Here is a 22356-nt window from a genome sequence, read left to right as displayed (position 1 = left end):
TGTATAGTTTTTCCTATATAGAAAAAATAACCTTGTACATGATGTTTTACTAATGCTTCTATTGTTGGTAAAAAATAACTTTATACAGATTCCCCCCAAAGTGGGGATTCCCCATATGGATATTTACCTTTTGCGTCTGTAACGTATCTATTGTAATAAATGGGTGTTGGCTTTTTATGTTTTGGCCATCTTACTGTAATTTGTGCAATGTGTTTGCCAGATGTCCTTTAAACACCAGCCGTCATTTTACCTCGTGAGCATTAAATGGGTGATTTAACTGACGTTACATCTCGGAACTTGGTGCCTTGCCCAAAGTCGTTGACGCTGCAAAAAAAAAAAAAAAAAAGCCCACATGAAGATATGAAAGCGGTCTCTCTTTTATGATATTCTCTCAAAGTAGCGGATCATCAAAGTGTCATATCATCATCCAGATAAACGTACATGTCCCTCCAGTAGTGAACTTCAGTTCAACATTTGTTTGCTTAAGCCCAGTTTTATCCCGGCCGAGTGCACACGGTAAAGTAAGAACTAATATAATGTCCCGCAGCAGTGATCCAAGCACCCCCAAGAATCACCGTGTCGGCAAAGGTGAGCTTACGCTAAAAAAAGAAATCCCTTCCTGCAGAAGGGAGGGACCGGCCATCTTTCAGTCCCTCTTCCTCAAAATGGATGGTACGTCTAGTGCCTTCAATGGCAACAAATAGCAAAGAAACAATCCAAAATATAATACCATCTTTGTGTCATGCATGTTCTTCCCAGGCTTGTCTGGGTTTTCCTCAGATAGTCCGGGTTTCTCCCACATCCCAAATACATGCAGGGTAGGCCTCACGGTTCTGAGATCTTGGGTTCAATCCCATGTTTGGACCTCCTTGTGTGGAGTTTGCATGTATTGCATTTTCTTCCCGGGCTTGTGTGGGTTTTCCCCGGGTCGTCCGAGTGTCTAACCCTAACCCATCCCAAAAACAGACAGTGTAGGCCTCACAGTTCTGAGATCTTGGGTTTCATCCCATCTTCTGACCTTCCGGTGTGGAGTTTGCATGTCTTGCATGTTCTTCCCGGGCTTGCCTGGGTTTTCTCCGGGTACTCCGGGTTCCTCCCCCATCCCCAAAACATGCAGTGTAGGCTGGTTGAACACTAAATGATTTTCTGTCTCTTTTTGCCCTGCAATTTGCTGCCCACCAATTCAAGGTGTCCCCCGCCTTTTACCCGTAGTTAGCTAGGATAGGCTCTAGCACCCCCGCGAGGATAAGCAGTATGGAAAATGAATGAATGAATCATGCTTCCTTAGCTGCCTTCTCTCTCTCTCCTTTTTCACCGACCGAGATGAAGCGACAGTGTTTTAATGTTTGGCCCGGCCAACGCCAAAGCGACATACATTCAATTCTGGAAGAGTGAGCGAGGCGCCGGCTGGCGTAAACGCGCCGCACGTGACGAACAACCTGCGATCGGCGCGATAAGACACGAGTCGTGACTCAAAGCTAGCTGCTGCATTTCGGTTGGCGATAGGGGCTGCGAGCCACGGAAGCCAGGGAGCCACGGAAGGCAGGGGTGCTGCGCCCAATGCCGGAATTTATCTCTGACAGCCCAGATCATTTGTTTGATTTGCTGTGGCAACTCAAATGACTTTTGTCAATATCCATTAATATACAATAGTTTTTATTTGATTTTAGCATGATTGAATTCAGTTGTTTTTGGCAGATTTGCTCATTACAATATATTTCATTTATATTAGTTTTAATATGTAGTACTAGTTTTATTTTATTTTTTGCTGCCCGAACATTGCCTGCCTTAAAACAGAAACACAAAATTTACGAAATTCCTTCAAAATTGTATTTTATTGAATTGTATTTGTATTTGCATTTGTAATTTGACTATATTTTCAACATCATGAATTCCGTTTTCATTTTGTGATCACTTTATTCATTCATTGTTCTTTGCTTATTTTTTTCAGAGACCCCCCCCTCAGCAAAGCCAAAAGCCAGATAACCGCCAACATGTTAGATTGACGAAAAGACGAGTGACTGGAAAAGTATCCTCCATAATCATCAAGCAGTCTTCTCCTCCAATTTAGAGGATGAGTAAGTAGGCAATTAGTCAACACACACACACACACACATGGGTAGACATTCCTCTTCTGCCAAACGCACTACACTATTCATTTAGGGAAATATTACATTTGCCTTGCTGTTTAATTATGAAATCGGGATTGATCATCAAAGGCGCTTTTTCAAAAGGAATTATTTTAACCCCTTGATGCCTGCATTATACATGCAATACATCATGCAATACAAACTATAATACATCAAAAAATATCCAGGGAATCCATAAGCGTATCCATCTATCCACTCATCAGGGGAATAATAATAATAATACAAGAGAGATAACAAGAAAATCTAATGGAAAATTATAATACAAAATGATTAAATTGTCTAAAATCTGTAAATACAAATAGAAAGTTAGCTTTAAAACTAAAATTTTGAGAGGATTTTCAAAATATATGTCACATTTTATCTAGAAATTTATTATTCAGTGTGAAAATATATATGAATATATATAAATGATAGTAACTTTATCTTTTATGATTTCTTTTAGTTTATTACGCACTAATTTTTAAATGTATTTTTCAAGTGAGTATTTTATAATAGTAATACATTTTTGTACATTTATATTCCAATGATTTTGGTAGATTTGTTAAATTTTAATCAGGCATTAATGGGTCAAAAAAGACAAAATAAAATCAATCATTACAATAATTGATCATAGTAAATTAATAACTCCCCTTCAGTGTTATGAAAACTTTATTTTAGACCATCACTTTTATTAAAAATATATATAATATAGACTAATAGTGTTAATTTACATCTCCGATGGCAACATAAATTAAAAAAAGAATAACGAGTCACAATTTCCTTTCAATCTCATTGCTTTTGGACTTTGACTAAAGGTTCCACAAATTCAAATTTAATTTGACTTTTGGCTATTTTAAATCAGTGACTTTGATTAGGGTTCGAATTTTCCAGCCACTTTTACAGTAAGTCGATAACGCTATTGGCATCTTCATTTGGAAAGACGTCCAACTTTCTGTCAAGCCGTATCAGATCTTAATTAGAGTGATAGTATCATACATCTTGTAACTGTATTGTATTGTTGGCAGTGGAAAGCACAAACCTCCGTGATGGAGATAAACTACTCTGCTTTTGGCTTTTGGCATTTATTATTTCAATGAAATACGTAGAATGTTCATTTCACATGAACAATTTCCGGTTTAAGGAAGAAAAACAACTTTGACTCATTGGCTTCCATTGAAGGCAGTAATTGATTGACAGTTAAGGCAATTCCGAGAACATGTTTTTTTTTAATATTCCTTTATGCATATGTTTACTTTCACGCATTAAGATCGCCAAAAAAAGACAAAGTATATTTTCAGTAAATATTTTGCTTGCCACTCTTAGTTGAAAGTTTCTGTAAAACTAATACAAGGAAAAAAATTCTACTTTTTCTATTTTCAGACTAAAATGTTATGAAAAAAATCAATTACTGGATAACTGGAATTAGCAATGATGTTTTAGTTTGTATTAGTCTTGTAAGTCGCGTTTTTTTTTAATTGTCAAGAGCAGAATTAGTTTTCTGTGTGATTTAAAATCTGCAAAAGGCAAATGTGTTGGATTTATGTGTGATTAATATTCCACAACCTAGTAAATGATTGCAACCTTAATAAGGTTAAACTATCATGATCTCATTTTTAGCACAGGCTAATACTAATTTCCAATTAGTATATTTGTGCTCATTATAACTCAAAAGCCAAGAATTGTCAAACTTCCAGAATATTTTTATAGTATCAAACGTGATTCAAGGCGGTTAAATATTGGCGTAAAAAAGTCCAAGTTGACCAAGGTCAGAATATTTGTATGATAGCAGATGACCCTACTTGTCTCAGATTTGCAGGGTCGCTGATATGATAAGTAGTAAAAAGGTCAAGGGTCACACAGAAGTCAGACATATGCTGATGCTTGGAATATTGTTGCCTAAGCAGATGTCCACTCTCTCAGAATGCTACGCTAGTTTTAAAAATATTTTTTTAAGACCTTATAGTCTTATCTTGATCTCGGTTTTCAACTTCTAAATGTCATACTTTTGTCTTAATCCCCAAGTCTTGGTCTCGGATCATGTGTTCTTGCTACTTTACTTGAAAGGCAACAATAATTTCTTATCCGCCTGATTTATAACCGTACAATGTGGCCTCGTTACTTAATTCGCCTACATGTGTTTTCTCCCGTAATGACACCACCACCACGCCAACGTTAATGCCACCCGAGTGGCCCCGAGCTGGTCCTGGTTGTTAAATGTGGTGGAAAGAGCCCCCGCCCACCCCAAAAAATAAAATGCTCATCACTAATGCAAAGGTTCAAAGTCTCGGAGCGTGTTTCATCATCACAGCGACGGATACAAAAGAGATGAGCGACTGAATGACGCTCACACATCTAAATTAAGGATGGTTAGGTAAAACATAGGGGGCTTCTTTTACTATTATGGGTTTGTAAAATCTTTAGCAATTATTTATCCCTCTATTGTTGTTTTTAGTGAAAGTTTAAAAAATGTTACATGGTCTAAAAAAACACATTCAGAATTGTAAATATGTTATCAACTGTATTAAGAATTCCTGATTTTAAACTAATTCATCAAATTAAAATACAAACTAAAACATGTCACGGCTCGCAATAGCAGTCTAAAGTTGAGTATTTACTCTTTTTATTTAAATGAGTGCCCTGTATTAGGTTAATAATACTAGTATGCAAAAAAATCCTGTTTTGTAGAAATGTCAGACAATTGGAAGTAGTTGAAAAAAGATTAAAGAGGACAAATAACATACATGGAGCTTAAAATGATATGTATAAAGGCATTTTTCTTCATAATTTTGAGAGCTCCACCTAAAATCTTGCCTCCACAATTCTAGACATAATATTTATGCCTTAATGACGATAATTAAGTCACTTCACCGGATTTCCAGTCAAGCTAAAAGTCGTGAGCTGGCAACGTTGGGGTGTGGACATGCAAATGCCAATTAATTGTAGCGATTCAAAAAGAAAGGACGTACCTTCTCAGAGGAGGATATTCCACAGTCTTTGTCTTTGGAAAAGCCAAATCAATTGTCGTCGATAACAACAGTCGCTCCTGCTGTTCTGTTGTCATGCGGAATATTTTTTAGAATAGACATCCACGTCTATGTTCCCCACCTGTTAGTGCACCCAAATGTTCAGTCACCAACATGTTGCCAAGCAAATTCTGCTTCACCATTCATAATTGCCAGCCAGCCTCTAAAGTGAATGACAGTCAATCCCTTGGATTTTTACATTTTTATTAGATGAAGATAATGATATGAAATCTGCAATGATGCGGGTCTCTCCCAAGCACAAAAAGATGAGGAAAAAAATCAAGAAAAGAACCAACTGGGAAAAGAGAGGGGAGGGGGTTTATGACCTTGTGTGTGCTGACGTCCCCGTCCTCTTCCTCCTCTTCCTCTTCCTCCTGTTTCTGAATTGATGCGGGGATTCCTGATGCTATTTTTAGACTGGTGGGGAGCCGTGCGTACGTGCGTGGGCGGAGAGGAGAAATAGACGTGAAGGAGGAGAGGAGCAGCCGGGGGGCTGCAAATGAGGAAGAAGGGATGGAGGGAGGGAGGAAGGGAAAAAAAGAGGAGAGGACGGGGTTCCCATGCCGACTTCATCTTCAACACACACATGCGTGCTCGCCCTCTGTGAAAGCTTTGATTCGTGACCGCACAAGAAACCCTGAAAGGGTTCACGCAGAAGTGCTGCTTTCTTTCTTTCCACTGGCCTTAATTTAATATTGAGAGTAATGTTATGCTGTGAAAATAATAAGAATGCCAAGCAAGGTTGACATTTTTTTAGTTTTTTATCAAATGTAGGCACATGTGAAGAATAGTATGAGGAAATAATAGATGTGAAAATGTTTTAACAGACCCATGCTGAGAATTATTATTTCAGCATCCTACATACACACTCATTTATAAATGTATATAGTATTTTTTTTAAATCTTGATTCACATTATTGACCCTAAAAAAAGATTGCAAATCCATTCACACAGGTAGTTTTTTCCAGTTAACCAATTTAAAGTGTCACCTAAGCTAATAATTGAGCCAAAAGGATGATGTTGCTATATAAACATGTTAACATATTCAACTATTATATATAATATATATATTTTCTGTATGGATGACAAAGAGGGAATCACAAAGCCTGTCTTTTTTTGTCTTATTTTTTTAGGAGAACTGTCATCTTACCATTGACAAAAACCTTCTTGGAGAGCCCGAAAAATGCAGAAAATGAAGCCATAAATCTAAAACGTGGAGGTAAGTGCAGGGAAGCTTGGCTTGCAGAGAGCCTTTTTATTATTTATCACTAGACGGCTATTTTTAGCTCGGTTGGCGTCAAGGGTTTCCGGGTGCATGGATGGCAGGTTTCCCCATCACCCGCAGGTCACACAACGGGGGGGCGGGGCCTAGGCGGAACAACCACAGGTGTACGACCGGGGAACCTAAATGCCCTTCCAATGGGAGAAAAATGCCATATTAGCATTAATCAAGTTTTTTTCTACTCTTACAGGGAAGTGATTTAACTCATTGACTGCCATTGATGCCATTTGGATGAAAGTGGGCAAATGCACCCAATGATAAGCCAGACCTCCCACTTTGCATGAATTGGACATCTATGCTAAAAGGCAAGTAATGACTTTAATACTACTAAAGAATATTAATAGTCCGACTCAGTGCTGCTGTGATCATGAGCGTATGTGGTTGTTTGTTTCATTGTGTAATTGGCTAGCAACCAATTCAGGGTATGTGTGGGGATAGGCTCCGGCACCCTACGCAACCATTGTTTGGATAACCGGTAGCGGACATGAATGAATTACTGAATATTATTGGGCGCCATAACTAAAGTGCACTTGGGTTGATATGATCATTTTGTTGATGTCTTTATATTATCTGTTTAAAAACAAATATGTCTATAAAGACTATATCTTGCGTCATTCTATGTATTGGCCAAAAAATAGTCATTTGCGGTGTACAATGATGTCCAAAACATGTTGTTATTAACGCCATAGTTAATGAGTTCTCCTCTAAATGTTGAGGAGAATAAAAAGAGAGGCTTGGAGCGCAAAAGATAAAAAAAATAAAAAAATAAAAAAATGCAAACAAAGGAGGAGAGTGACGCCGGGAAGGACACAAACAGGCTTGTCTGATTGAGTGGGCGACAGGAGGGCTGGGGGGATGCTAGGTAGAGGGCGAGCAGGGAGACAGAGTGCATTAGAAATGATTGCGGAGCAGCGATAGAAGGAGCGTGCTGGATGGGCTAAATTCTGATGTTCTGCCTGATAATGCCGCCTCGTGTTCTAATGAAAAAATCCAGATGCTATCTCTTTCACTCTCTCTCTCTTTGGAGAATGCCAGACCTCCTTGTCCTCCTCCTTTCCACTCTCCCTCAGTACTCTTGAGGACCCTCAAGTATGGCTTCTCCTTAAAGCCAATGGTCCTCTGGGTCTTGAGAGGCCTCTGGTTTAGTCATCCACTTTTCGACCTGAGTATGCATTCGGTCTGTCTCTTCCCATCAGTATGCAGTATTTGGATATATTTTTGTGTATTATGCAAAAATTCATTCGCATAATTGCTAAAAACAAAAAATTCCCCCCAAAAAGTTCAACCCTTTATCTCCATCATCTGAGTCCGATTCTGAACAGATAGTCCGACAGATTTCCGGTCCCCTCCCTGTTTTGCGCCCACCCCTAGAGACGGTTTCAAACGAAAGCCCCTCTTTAGAGAAGTCTTTGTATCCACAAAAGCACAGCAAGCGACTTCCGCTCGACTGAAGAGTCGAAGCGTCTTCCCACCGTTTCATGGGCCTGATGTTGTTTGTTAGTAACGGGCCAGACAGATGCTCGCCATCCATCAGTCCACGGCATCCCTCCATGTGTCAGTAACGGTCTATTTTCCCCCCTGGTGCCGCCTGGCTTTAAAAAGTGTCATTTTATTGTTCTGATTTCTCTCTCCCAAACCCCCTGGGGAGTGGAATATGATTTCACAGAACATTAAGTGGATGGGATCTAAGGGAATAGTGATGGTGGAGAACAGGGATCTGGCCTAATTAAGTAGTTCTCCACCTTCAGCCATCTTCTCGTGTTCCCTGATAGGTATGTGACTTTCTTGGCGGAGTGTGAAGGACAAAGAGCGCTCCATAATCCGCGCAGCAACTTTAGGAGAAAGAAAAATATTAGCTGCACTTGCCTGTGCATCCATGCGGGGGATACTTTTGAATGACCGTTTTTTATTGCCTTTGAGGGCAAAGCACAAATTGGGTCACTCAAAGTGCATTGTGTAGGTTCAGAACTGTAAATAAATGATTGTGTCGCATGCCTGTCAACTTGGACGGTTTGACCGTATTTTTTACGGGGTTTTCAATATTTTACCACAGGTATGGCGTACAGTATAAAATCATATAGGAAAATACTGAATAAAACGGATAAACATTCATGTATTATAGCGGGACAACACCGACTACCGTATTTCCCGGACTATAAGTTGCATTTTGCATGCCCTACCTATCTAAAGATCAGTTATGTTGATAGATGCCTATTTAGCCTGTTGTTCTCCATTTTACTATTGTAACTTTAACGTATGTTTTTCTTGGTTTCTGATCAAATTATAAAATAGCCTTATAAAAAATGTGATGTTTTTTTTCTTTATATTATGAATTCTTTGGCTTAGTCTGAGAAAATAGGGTACTTTGTTAATGTTCTCAAATAATTCATACTTAAAGTAACTACAGTAAAATGGAGAACAACAGGCATCTGCTAAAATAACTTATTTTTAGATAGCTAGACCCTAAAAAAAACATAACAGGCTTTTGAAAGTCAGACAGAGAGCAAAAAGTTGCACTTGAGCATTAATGGCCAGTCCAACTATGAAAAAAAGTGCGACTTATAGTCCAGGAAATACGGTAAAATATTGAAAACCCCGTACAAAATACGGGCAAACTGTCCAAGTTGACAGGCATGCGATACAATAATGCTTGCAAGTGAGTGACTGCCATCCCTCCCATTTCAATTGGATTGGACATCTACTCATGACAATCTTGTGTAAACTCACAGCAGAAGGATGGATAGACCCACCCGAAAAAAAGCCTGAGATGTACAATGATTCTATTTTTATTTTTTTTAACCAACCAAAAGGTAATGAATTACGAATATGAGCTTTGGAGTCACCATGACAGGGTCATAGGATAGGTTGGGGGTAAAAGGAGGTATTTGTTGGAATGGCACATGTCCTCTCCCGCATGTCGGACACGGGGGCTCGGGCAAGCGTGCTGTGATTGATGGCGCCGCCGTGATAACATCTCATCGGGGCGCGGCACACAAGGGTGCCTAGCAGCACCATGATGGACGAGCCCATAGACACTACATAAAAATCGAACCCCGCATATATAACACATTCCCTGCTCCCTTTCTTAACTTGTAATGTATAGTGATAGAAATTTGTTTCGCAGTCCATTGCTGTAGACGTTGATGGATGCCAAATTGAAAGAGAGGCTGCCGAGACTGGAGCCGGCCGGATTCGCCCGCCGCTCTGTGTGGATGGATCTATCTGTGTGGATATTATGGAAATTTGTTCATGTCTGGAATCTTTTCAAACAGATCAACTAGTACCTAAGATTGCCTTCTTGAAAAATGGCTTGAGGTCATTGGTATGCCATTGACGATATATGACGTCCAATCCATTTGGACTGGGGAAAAGGACAGGATTATTTGATATTAATGGCAGGCAATGGGTTAAGGAGTATTGTTGTCGTAAATTAGAGATTACAAAATTAGAATTCCAGTTTATATTATCTATTTACCTTTGGATCTGGGTTACTAAATCCAGCGTCCTCTATGACTTTTAAGCCCTCTTTCTAGTTAAGTCTATCTCTATGTCTCTGTTTAGTATGTCAAACTCTATCTATATCTCTTACTCTTGCTTACTCTTGCTCTAGCAATCTATCTCATTCAGCCTCTATCTCTGTCTATCTTTCTCTTTAGTCATTTGTTGTGCTACTGCGCTCCCAACCTGTACATATCTCCCTTTCTCTACATCACGCTAGCTCTCAATCTCTACTTCAGGGATGTCAAACTCAGTTTGATTCGCCGGCCACATTAATGTCAACTAGATTTCATGTGGACCGCACCATATTATTTTTGGCCCAAAAAGTTAACATAGTCGCTGCCACTGATATTCGCCGCCATCAATGGCACTTAAAGATGAGCATCCACTGCCAGTTTAAGTGAATCTGTCATTGTCAATAGAAGGTAATGAATTCTTTTTTTTTCACTTTTTTTACTTACCCTGTAGGTGATTGTTTTGTTTTTGTTCATTATGTGTGGGAAATACGTACCTAGATGTTAAGTATAGATTGGATGTCTCTTAGTGCTGTATTCAATTCATTTAATCATAAAAAATGTAGAAATTAATGGTAAAACCCTTCACATTTAGGACTATAAATAAATGTATGTTCACATTGAAAATAAAACAGCATACTGTATAATGTATGTATTCCGTTTAGTAAACACACAGGAGACTGTTTTTGATGTTTGTAGAAAAATGTGATTATTCCCCGTCGCATCTTGTCACCCAAAAAAAATACTTAGATGAGATTGTTGTAACAACGTTCTCATTATGTCAAATCTGTCCTTTTTTTAGACACTCACTAAAGCAAGAAGCAATGAATAGGAATGGCGAAATTGTGGAACAGACCACGTTTGCTGTATTCAATCATTTAACACTGTATTTGATCCTTAAATTGGACAATTTCTTTAATCATCTTCAAAGCAGGACAAATAGTGATTTGACACATGCTTTTCATTACTCAAAAATAGTACACTTAGTTGTCAAAATCAACAAAAGTTGTCACACAACAAAAGCATTTTTTCTTAAAGTTAATTATAGTTTGTCTCCTGTGGTTTTCTTTTTTTTTAATTCCATTTTAGTTTGAAATATATATATGTATAGATGTGTATATGTGTATGTGTGTATACGTCTACACGTGTACATGTGTACATGTGTACATGTGTACATGTGTACATGTGTACATGTGTACATGTGTACAAGTGTATGTGTGGATGTCTGTATATGTGTATATGTGTATATGTATACATGTGTATATGTGTATATGTATACATGTGTATATGTGTATATGTATACATGTGTATATGTGTATATGTATACATGTGTATATGTGTATATGTATACATGTGTATATGTGTATATGTATACATGTATATATGTGTATATATATGTATATATATGTATATATATATATAATATTTATATTTATATAGTAAAATCAACTGTTGAATGTTGATTTATTCATCATACTTTTCCTGCCATTGACAACATTGCCCATCCAATGTATTTAAACTGGGATTAATGGCTGTGACTGCTCATTCATAGGCAGCGGTCTTAATGTCGGGCTCTAGGGTTTCCCTCGTATACTTTATACACGGCAATGAATGAAGGCTTTCACTGCCATTGACGGAGATAGATGTCTTTGGCACTTCACACAAAATATCTTTACAGAGTGCCTTGGTAGGCCATAAATTGAATGGGACATTGCCTTATTAGCCAGTAATGGCGCAGCAATGACATTGAGAGACCCCGACCGCCACAGCGCGCCATCATTCCAAATCATTCCTTTGCTCGTTAACCCTGGCGTTCTCCGGGCCCCGCGCGTCACCGTGTCTAAAGCCGCGGGCTGATAGAGCCTCTGCATTTGCTATTGATGAGTGCCACTGGGTAGGATGACAGCGCAAAGTGAAACCCGAGAGCCTCCGTCGCATTAGGTGGGGTGGGAGGCGTTGACAGTGGCGGCGGTGTGATTTAACGTTTCAACATTATCATTTAAAAAGACGGGCCTGGAAACCACCCCCGCTGGGGACGACGCGAAAGAGGCAAAGAAAAAGTATATGAAATTGTCGGTAGATTTGGAAAAGGGAGCAAGAGAGATGGATTGAACGATATTGAAAGAAGAATGACCCAAGTTTCAGTTGGAGACGGCCATATTTTTATGACAATAAGTCGCAGTAGTCAAATATGTTTAAGTTGCACTGGAGGATAAGTTGCATTTTGTTCATTCATTCATTTTCTGTAGCCATGCATGTTCATCCTTTATCATCATCACATACTGAGCCGTGTTGGATACTGCAAGTTACACAACGAACTTTGCTTTGATTAGGTGAAGTGCACTGAGTGGATGGACGTAACAACACACCCACACCCACCCACCCACACACACACCCACACACACACACACCTCCCAAAGATGAACCCAACAGATAAGAGTGACAAACAAGCCAAAGGAACATCTAATCGTCGCAGTTACTCATCAGATGGGGTGTCATTGAAACAGTGTAGCTCCATTCAGCCAGCTTTGAAGCACATTATATCAGCAAGCAGCACATGTACCGCATCAGCGCTTAAGACAAAGTAGTGGACATGGCTTTTCTCCGGGTACTTTGCATATCCCAAATACATGCTTGGTGGGCTGGTAGAACACTCCAAATTGCCCTTAGATATGTATGACTGTGTCTCCTTGTGCCCTGCAATTGGCCGGCTACCGATTCAGGGTTTGCCCCATCAGCTGGGATGGGCTCTAGCACCCCCAAAGTGAGCAAGAGTGGTAAAGAAAATGAATGAAAAAACAAATTGATTTGTTTTTTTCAATTGTGAACTGCCATTAGATGCACTAAAACTCCACTATTTCTATAAATACTCTAAATGGTTATGTTCTTTGTAGTTAAAAAATTGTAAAGTACTGCGTCGCTGACTTTTTCCACCAATGTTCATACAAGGCAATACAATATATTTATTATCTTGTGCAGGCCAAGGAACATTTTTTTCCGAGATAGAATTGATGGACAATTATGGACTGTTTCTTTTTCCAGGGAAGAAAGTGTTTATTTTTGGTATCTGCTGGTAAGAAGAAGGCTAAAGATAGATAGTCTGAGTTCCAAGTCATGGAACCAGGAGATGAGAGAAGACTGGAAGTCAACAAGAAAGCTCTCTTTGTTGGCTCAGTTTCCTCCCCTAGGGAGCTTTTCATCATAGCGTACATGAATTCCTGAAGTTGTCAGTCCTCGTTAGACTATTAGCGATGGACTGTTGAAAAAATAGAAGTCACGTGTTTATGATTGATAACATACACCAGGCGTTACCCATATAAAGGCGAACCGTAGTTGCTCGAAAATGAACTTATTTTACATTTCCCATACAGTAACTTTGGCATAATTCTACTCCAAACACTCGATTTAACGAAACAGATCGACAACTTGGTTACTGTTTTAATGGTATTTCCTGAACTAAAGTATCTGATGCGATATTGTCTTACGTTTTAGTTGTGTTTTTGTGTACCACATTATTGCTGTTCTCATAAATCAATTGAAATTGAGTTCATTTGGTAGATTCTTTGTGGACATCATATATTGAAATAATGCTCTGTAATTTGGAGGTTGATAATTTCAATGATTGCAATATGGCGGAAAGTCTATGTAACAAGTCAATGGTCGGCCAATGGAAAAAGTGTTTGTGCAGTGTTTCAAAACAGCACGTCTGCCAAACATAGCATCTTTAGCATTGGTGCATTTACTGGTGCTAAGAGAGCACAGGGAGTCATTTCATTTACATGCAAATTGACACCCACCAGTCCACCACACACTTGCCTGGGATGCCTGCAGCATGAGCTTGAGCTCTGCTGGCTGGCGCTCAGTGTCATTGCTGCTATTATCTCCTGCCATTTTCCTCTTCTCTTAAAAGTGGGCACGGAGGGGTTTTTAGTCAGTCCATTTTATGTCGGTATTGTTGTTGTTCTTTCCTCCAACCAAGGCATAATAGAATATGTGAGATTTTGTTTTTAGGAGTAAGAAGCAGCAGGTTTGGTAATTAGCATTGCTTGTTGTTGTAATAGCTGATATCTGGCGTCCTCTGTTGGTTTAAAAAAGGAGTACATAAACATCCCTTTAGCATGTGGATGGAATGTCCAAAACATTTTCTGTTGAAATGTATTAGACGTCTCTTGCCTTCAATAGTAGCCAAAAATGTTAAAATTCCCTCAAAAACAATTATAATTTAAAAAAAATACATTTAATTCATTTCTAAATAACACCACATACATTTTTATATTTCAGATAATTGGACTTTTTTTAAATACAATCATTTAGGCTCCCCTTACACTGTTATTTATTTCATTTTAATGGATTTAATTGGAGGCCATAACCAGTGTGTTTTCATTCATTTAAGGTCATTGTATTCATTTTGTTGTTATTTCCATCCATCCATTTTCAGCAATGCACACCCTTTTCGGGGGTGCTAGTCGTAAAGTACATTCTAAAGGGGAGAAAAATAGCGTATATTGCAAAATCTCAATTGTGGTTGACTTTAGCTCTCTCCCACACATCTTAATCCTCTCCTGTACTTCCACAAACGCTTGTCTCAGCAAAGACGTGATGGCGGCGTCGTTCCTCACCTCACCTCACCTCAGAGATTCAGATGGTTAGAGGGCTCAGAGAGTGTAATATAGGATGAGATGACTAATGAAGGGGTTAAGGGGTCTTCTATACAATATAGGTGCTCCAACTGAACTGATGGCTTCCAAAATGCTGAGGTCACACAAGGTCTGAGAAATGTATTCAGCCTTGGTGGAAGGAAAAGTGTGTTCTGACCCCACGCAATTGAGAATGATGAAACTCCTTTCAAGGCTCCAGTCTTCGTAAAAGGATAAAGAATGATCTGAGCTCTCCTGTTTGAAACGTCCGTGAGAAGACGTTTAGTAGGATATATGGAAAAAGCTTGACTTAAATACATTCTACCATATCATTTATGGTCAAGCAGGATTGACTTGATTCATAGGGTGAATTGAATCCAATCTCAACCCTCTTGATTCGATTTTCTTAAATGTTTTTATTACCATATAGAACAGAAAACTCAAATTTAGAATATTTTGCCTCCCGTTTGACCTCCGATTGTATTATTAGTGTTGCACAGGGCAATAAAAATATGCCTTTTTAAAATAAAATACATGAATCCATTGAAAGATTGCCACGCTCAAAAAGTGGTTAGCATGGCCGCCTCACCGATCTGAGATCCAAGGTTCAATTCTCGAGTTTGCATGTTCTCCCTTTGCCTGCGTGGGTTTTCTCCAGGTACTCCTGTTTCCTCCCATATCCCAAAAACATGCAGGATAGACTGGTTGAACATTCTAACTTGTATGTAGGTATGAGTGTAACTAGTTGTTCATCTCCTTGTACCCTGCGATTGCCAATTTAGTTCAAGAGTTGGCTGGGATAGGCTCCAGCACCCCCTAGATGAACCCTTTTGAGGGGAAGCAGAATGGAAAATGAATGTATTTAAAGTTTGCCCTTACTGACTTTTATGAAAAGGCCCCCAGAAAGAAAAAAGACAAAAAACACATCTGTTATAAAAAGTGACAAATATGGGCGCCAAACAAGTCCTGTTTGTGAGGTGTCCGACATGAGTGAAAGTGCCATTGTGGCCAAGATGTCAAGCAGATGGCAGCACATCTTTACTCAATGACACGTGTTCTTTGGCTAACGACATGGCTTAATGAACTTATGAGAGGATGTAAACGTGGCCAAGCCCCCGACAGCACCTCCGCCAGAACTACAGTATACTATAAATGGAGCACCTTGGGATTATGCCAATGATTTACACCTCACCTGCAACATTTACCATATGGTTTGTAACCCGGAAAAATACTCCAATCCAAGTCCAGAGACTTGCATGCCAAAAAAAAAAAGGCAAAATAGAATTGAGCTTCCATTTGATCGGACGCATGACAAACAGGACTCATGATTACGCTTTGTCCTTGTCTAGCCACAGGGGGGCCGGAAGTGCAAATCCCAGTAATTCTTCACTGAAACCCGATGACATTTATTATTTTCACGTAAAGTTTTAATAATTTGCAGCAATCTGGGTTATAAAAGTTAGGGCTTTGTTTTACAGGAGGTTTGTTTTTGTTTGTGTTTTTTTTCTTTTGAAAAAGCTTGCTTTTAGTTTAGTTGTTTGTAGTTCTGGTATTTTTTAAATTGATTTTAGTTGATTTTATTAAATAATTACTGAAGTATACACATATAATTGAACGAATTGTGATATATATATACTTATACATATATATATATATATATATATATATATAAGTACTTATACATATATATATATATGTATATATATATATGTATAAGTATATATGTATCACAATTTGTCCAATTATATTTTTTCTTTTCACTCAAATAAAGTCAAAGACGTTTGCGTTTTTATATGACGTTTTAAAATAATACCTCAATTACAATAAGTTCTGCATTCCGTTATCACCATTCACGTTCATGCACATGCGCTTAGATAGACATTGCTGGTTGCCATGATAGCGGATGGCGGTCTTTGGCTTTTGAGCCCCTTGCGTCTTAAGGCTATTCGGCGTCACTCTTCCCCCTGGAAAGCCGTGTGCCTCCCGCCGGGCCGGTAGTGGACCTCGTCGTCAGAGTCCTCGGCTTGAGGCTGCATGCAAGTGTTGCACTTATTCTGGAGACGTTTCTTTAGCTGGAACGTGCGCTCCGTGTTGGAGAAGGTGTACTCTTGCTCCTTGAGTTTGGCGTAGTAGTCCGAAAACTTGTTGAAGAGAATGGAGATGGGCATGCCGTTGAGGATGATGCCAAAGGAGATGCAGCCGAAGGCCACGCAGCGGCCCAAGTAGGAAATGGGGACCACGTCTCCGTAGCCCACCGTGGAGATGCTCACCTGGGACAAATGGAGACAATGTTCTTCACGGGTTCTCGGATAAATGGTCAGCTAATATTAGTGACTCTTTTGTGATAGATATGATGTTTTTGAATGATCTTTTTTGTGCATCAAATTTCTAAGGTATCTTTGTCACTTTTGGATGATCTTTAGGTAGTACAGAAACTAAAATATGAATAATAGTATTACTCATTTTCATGTTTTCTTCGAAAAGTTTCATTACTTATTGTGGAAATCTTTAGGAGTGAATTGCAAATTCCCTCAAATGTAATTATTGAGTCAGACTAGACTGTATTACCATGGATTACTCTTACATACACATAAACACACACACACAATTTGGTTGCCATTTTGCCATGGTAAATCTTACCGCTGCCCACCACCAGGCATCTGGAATGCTGCTGAATGGCGTTCCGGGCTGGTCCACCTCCACTGAATGCATCAGAGCAGAGAAGGTGAAGATTCCCATGGCGATGAAGAGAAACAGACAACACACCTGAAGGATAAGCATACAGGTAAGAATGCATGTCTGACATTTTGGGCGGAATTTATTTTAATGGCAGATTTAACCTAATACGTTGATATTGTTCATTCAATCCCCCATTATCACTGATTAACACCCAAAATCAAATTCCCTCATGATTTCTACTTACTTTCAACTTAGACCCACCAAAAAAAATAATGTCTTCATTATTGGAAAAACAATCATTTAGTGCTTCTTTGATACCCGCAAAAAAAATTAAGCCAATTTAAAATCAGGTGACCGTTAAGCAATATTTCTATTCATCAAACGGCCTGGGCACAAAATGGCTGGCTAGTGACGACACCTGGGAATGCCCTAAATTGAAAAGGAATTGAGAAGTAACCTGGAAAATACCCTAAAACAACAGAAAGTGGCCCAAAAATAACAAGAAACAATGTGAAATTGTCTCAAAATGGCCGACAAGGGAAAACGACTAGAAATGCCCCAAAAAAACACAAAACCTGACTCTAAAAATGCCCCAAAATCAACAGTAGCTTAGAAAAAAGAACTTGTCAAGCACCTGTTCGGAACATTGGCGAATAGTGAAGCCAAAGGCCCTCATGCCAGTAGAATGGCGGGCCAGCTTGAGGATCCTGAAGATACGCATCAGTTTGACCACTTTGAGCACCTTGCTGACTTTGCTAACCCTGGCCATGGTCTTCAAATCTTCCTGGGCGCTGACGTCCTCCGAATCGAGGACGAAGACCTCAAACATGATCTGGATGAAGTAGGGCATGACCGCCACCACGTCGACAAAGTTGAGGGCGCTCTTGAGAAAATGCTTGATGTCAGACGTGGTGAGTAAGCGTAGGAAGTACTCCAAGGTGAAGAAAAGGATGGAGGCGATCTCCACCCACTCCATGTAGGTTTTACCGGCTAGTTTGTATTGCCTGAGTTCTTTCACCGTATTCATCGTCATGGAAACGATGGAGATGAGCACAAAAAGACTGGAGAACACGGCAAAGGCTTTGGCGGGCATGGAAGAGTAAGGGTTTTCCATCAAATCCCACAGAATCTTGCGAACGGTGCCCAAGAACATTCTCTTGTAGCCTTCGTCGTCCTGGTGAGGTTTAATCTCATCGATTAACTCCTGGTTGACCTTCAGTTGATCTCTTATGTCGTCAACCTTCTCCTCGAAAAGAATTCGGCAGCATCTGAGTGAAAGATAAAATAAGATCTTTTTTTATTGTTATACAACAAGTATAAGTACAAGTGTCTTAGCGTAAATGCCCGTTAGGGCGGATGGTTAAATTATCATGTGTGGAAATGTATTGCCATTTAACAAAATAGTTTTGAGTCAAAATATGTGCAATAATACCATGAAAGTTGGGAAATATTGGCAGAAAATCGTATGCTGCAAACGGGGGTTCGAATGGCTGAACTTAATCGGTTAGATCAACTGTGTTAAAGTGGCGGCCCATGGGCCAAATCTGGCCCGCTGCATCATTTTGGGTGGCCCCGGAAAGTCAATCATGAGTGCTGACTTTTGGTTTTAGGATCAAATTCAAATGAGTATAGATGTATATTAAATTTCCTGATTTTACCCCTTCTAAATCAATAATTGTAATTTTTTGATCATTTTTTCTGTGTTTTTAGTTCAAAAATCATTTAGTAAAATCTAAAAATATGTTAAGAAAAAAAGCTAAAATAAACATTGTTTTAGATCTTAAAAACTGAACTTTTTCAATGCAATAAGTCCAATTAAACGGTACCATGAATACCGTACCTCGGCGTGTCTTTCAGTTTCAGCCCCCAAAAAGACATCTCTTCTTCAAAGTTGACCGGGCAGAGACTGTCCATCACCCACAATACATTGCTGCAATAATAATGGAAGATGTAGTGAAAAAACATGGGGTCCCTATCAAAAAAGAATTCGTTGTTCAAGACGTTGTAATCGTCGCAGAGAGTCAGACGCTTGGCTGGATTTTCACACAGAGCCAGAATTCCAATCCTGGTTTTGGGGTGTCGGAGCACCAGGTGTTTGGGGATGTGAAATACTTTCCCGCCTATGTTGAGGTTGACGATGTTTGGTTTCCTCACTTTTGATGTCTTTTGGATGGGAGATTTCTTCTCATCTGGAGTGTCCAGGTTGTCCATGGATGTCCATAATTTGATGGAACTGTCCTGAGAAAAAGGGAATTCACTCTCTTGCTCCTCGATGCTTTGCGTGAAGCTCTTGTCGCGATTTATGGTGGCGAAAAGACTCGAGCGTCGCTTTTTCAGCACTTTCAACTTGGGTTTTATATTCTCCATCGTGATGGCGCCACCAATTAGAAACGGATAATTAAGAAAAAGTCTATAGATGAATGACAGCGATATTCCACAGAAATCCCATTTAGAATGGACGTCGTCCTTCGGGCAAGAGTTGAAAAAGCTGTAGTGCTCTCCTCTCAGTATGGGAGAAGATCACCTGCATGAGTTGGGGATTCGGCCGCTTGACTGATTCTCTAATCCTATTGCGGCTCTTTCTGTCCTAACGCAAGTTAAAAATACTGTTCACAGGGATTAGTCTTGTGATTTAAGGCTTGCATCTCTGACGGCAATGAGAGTGTGGGCATAATGGGGTTGCATTTTGCACCTTTTTGCAAATAGCTAATTTCTCTGTTAAAGAAATAAATTATGCGTATCTACCTTTGTAAAAACACATTTTCTCACATTTTCCAATCACAACTTACACTTTTTGGAGAAACTGAGTTCAATTTGAATTGATCTTAAATAAAACAAAGTCAGCCAAAAATGTTAAAGTTAAAGTTTTTGACAGCTATCAATGCAGTAAACATTACAGAGCCATTATACTAAAATTTTCTAAAACATCTTCATTTTCAATAACAATTGTCAAACATATTATATTTGTATAACTGATTTTCAGCTTGCAACCACCTCAGGGTCTCCCCTGCCTGCTGCACATAGTTCGCTCCAGCACCCCCGTCGCGTTCCTCGTGCGAAAATGAATGAATGGTTCATGTGGGAAATAATTAACAAATTTAGTTGAATATTATTTTTAGATTTTTATACGACACAATCTCTAACAAATGTATACAATTTCAAGCCACATGCGTAGCAATTTCATAAAACTGTAAAAACAATAATAGTAAAAAAATGACGTACGCGTCATGATTGTATTTCCGGTTTTTCTCAACTCTCTTTCCGGTCGAACCTCCAACATGGACGCCAGCCGCGTGCAACCGATCAAGCTCGCAAGAGTAAGAAAAACCTCTAACCATTCGTAAATCGTCATTTTCGTGCCAGTATATATAAAATAGAATATTATGTTTTACGTGAAATCGAAATATGTTAGCTAAATTTCTCTTATTGGCCGGATTACTTTGCGGCACCGCTCGGATCGCGTTTCCTTTACATAGGGCCGTATGGTCACTGCTAATTTAACACATTAATCTAAGACGATGTATTTTTTACTTGATCATTTTTTAATGAGGATTGTTTTTCCTTTTCAGGTTACCAGGGTGCTTGGAAGAACTGGCTCCCAGGGACAATGTACACAGGTACGCTTAGGCAACGTTAAAGTATTATGTCGGCTATACAATTATTTTAAAAAATACTTGTAAGGAGTAGCTCATATGTATTTCTTCGCATTTTTTACATTTACCAGACGATTATTTTAGTAACTAATTATTTCGATTTGATGATAAATCACTGAAAATAAAATTAACTACAGATGGCAATGGCTTGAATTAAAACCCAATTTCTAGTGCAATACTGTAATGTAAAATCAACTCCCCACAGCATATCTGGTGATCCTGGTTACGAAATAGTTTTATAGAAACCCCTTTTCATTTATCAAGTGTTTCAAAAAAAATGGGACGGAAAACAGCTCTTCAATAACAAAAGCAAGAGATCTTAAATACAAAAGTAACGCGGAGACAAAACGGTAACCAAGATGAAAACAAATGCTTAAAAAGTACCAAAACGTGCAAGTGTTGGAGACACAGAAGGACCATCCATGTCTGTTGGACTACATCAAATCATCCCACCAAGAACAGAACAAAATGTGCCGTCTTCCTCGTAGGTCCGTGTTGAATTCATGGACGACAGCAACCGTTCAATCATCAGGAACGTGAAGGGCCCAGTCAGGGAAGGAGATGTATTGACACTTCTCGAGTCTGAAAGAGAAGCCAGGAGGCTGCGATAGGTGAGCTCGCTTAAATATATGCAGCAAATGCATCTACTGCAGTAACATACCCTCGCATCTAAATAGATGTAAAATGTCAGATCACGTCTTAACCGGTTTTTTTTTTTGTTTGCCCCCTCCTCTAGAGCCCCCTCAAGTTGTGATGCTGACCAGATGATGTTGAAGCTGATTTGTTTCACATGGCAAGGCTCACATCTCACTTGTTAAAATGTTTTTCAAATAAATGTGATCCATAAGAGAATCATTTGCAAATTTCTCTCTTTTTTCCCCCCACACTCCAGTTTTTGATTTCTCCTGGTTATTTATGGTTACTGTAGAGATTTTCGTGTTACTTGTAAGTATGCTAAAATGACAAGCAGAATTTATTAGACTTCGTTTTAAAACGTGGTGGTTTGTGTTCAACCTATAAAGAACGATTAAGATGCAGGAAGATGAAACTTGTGCAGAAATTCAAGAAAAATCTAATAGGGAAAAATAAATACTGGACTGGATCATCATAACAATGCTAGTGGGGGGAAAGCAGGGTAACAAAGTCTAAAAAGTTTATTTACAGTAGCCACTTATGAAGTATATACTTAATAATGGGTATTTGTTTCACCGGCCAATCTTTAATAGAATGCAGGTATATATTTTGTAAATATTGATGATGTCACCAGGTAAGTCATTAAGTGCAGGATTAATATCAACTTTCAAATTCTGGAATAGACCAAGTTATGAAGGATACCCCCATAATTTGTGTAGTACGACATGCATATTACAGTTCTGTTCCTTACCAGCAGAGGTCAATATTACTCTTGTCAAGAAATCCATCAGTTCTAACATTTAAACAA

General features: G+C 39.0%; 2 protein-coding genes and 1 long non-coding RNA gene across 3 annotated transcripts; 2 read left to right on the top strand and 1 right to left on the bottom strand.

Moving 5' to 3' along the window:
• The first annotated feature begins 1952 nt into the window (after positions 1 to 1952).
• LOC144202207 (uncharacterized) lies at positions 1953 to 17370 on the top strand. Its single transcript, XR_013327485.1, has 4 exons — positions 1953 to 2078; positions 6286 to 6371; positions 6625 to 6739; positions 17240 to 17370. It is a non-coding gene; the product is annotated as an uncharacterized LOC144202207 (long non-coding RNA).
• Positions 16364 to 19841, bottom strand: LOC144202206 (potassium voltage-gated channel subfamily V member 2). The gene is made up of 4 exons (XM_077725273.1): positions 19103 to 19841; positions 17897 to 18530; positions 17224 to 17349; positions 16364 to 16853 (listed from the first exon to the last, which is right to left on the bottom strand). The coding sequence occupies exons 1-4, from the start codon at positions 19627 to 19629 to the stop codon at positions 16536 to 16538; spliced, it is 1605 nt and encodes a 534-aa protein (XP_077581399.1). The 5' UTR covers positions 19630 to 19841; the 3' UTR covers positions 16364 to 16535.
• Positions 19842 to 20492: 651 nt separating this feature from the next.
• On the top strand, positions 20493 to 21767 carry rps28 (ribosomal protein S28). Its single transcript, XM_077724475.1, has 4 exons — positions 20493 to 20579; positions 20832 to 20879; positions 21404 to 21526; positions 21652 to 21767. The coding sequence occupies exons 1-3, from the start codon at positions 20541 to 20543 to the stop codon at positions 21524 to 21526; spliced, it is 210 nt and encodes a 69-aa protein (XP_077580601.1). The 5' UTR covers positions 20493 to 20540; the 3' UTR covers positions 21652 to 21767.
• The last annotated feature ends 589 nt before the right edge of the window (positions 21768 to 22356 follow it).

Source organism: Stigmatopora nigra, chromosome 9, assembly GCF_051989575.1.
Source record: "Stigmatopora nigra isolate UIUO_SnigA chromosome 9, RoL_Snig_1.1, whole genome shotgun sequence".
NCBI lineage: Eukaryota > Metazoa > Chordata > Actinopteri > Syngnathiformes > Syngnathidae > Stigmatopora > Stigmatopora nigra.
The sequence above is the reverse complement of the archived record's forward strand: the minus strand, read 5'-3'. Positions and strand labels throughout refer to the sequence as shown.

Coding starts and splice junctions, on each gene's coding strand:
- LOC144202206 (XM_077725273.1), bottom strand. CDS start 19,629: ATGGAGAATATAAAACCCAAGTTGAAAGTGCTGAAAAAGCGACGCTCG. Junction 17,350..17,896: donor TTCGCCAATGTTCCGAACAG/GTGCTTGACAAG, acceptor CTTATCCTTCAG/GTGTGTTGTCTGTTTCTCTT. Junction 16,854..17,223: donor ATGCCTGGTGGTGGGCAGCG/GTAAGATTTACC, acceptor CATTTGTCCCAG/GTGAGCATCTCCACGGTGGG.
- rps28 (XM_077724475.1), top strand. CDS start 20,541: ATGGACGCCAGCCGCGTGCAACCGATCAAGCTCGCAAGA. Junction 20,580..20,831: donor AACCGATCAAGCTCGCAAGA/GTAAGAAAAACC, acceptor TTTCCTTTTCAG/GTTACCAGGGTGCTTGGAAG. Junction 20,880..21,403: donor CCCAGGGACAATGTACACAG/GTACGCTTAGGC, acceptor TCTTCCTCGTAG/GTCCGTGTTGAATTCATGGA.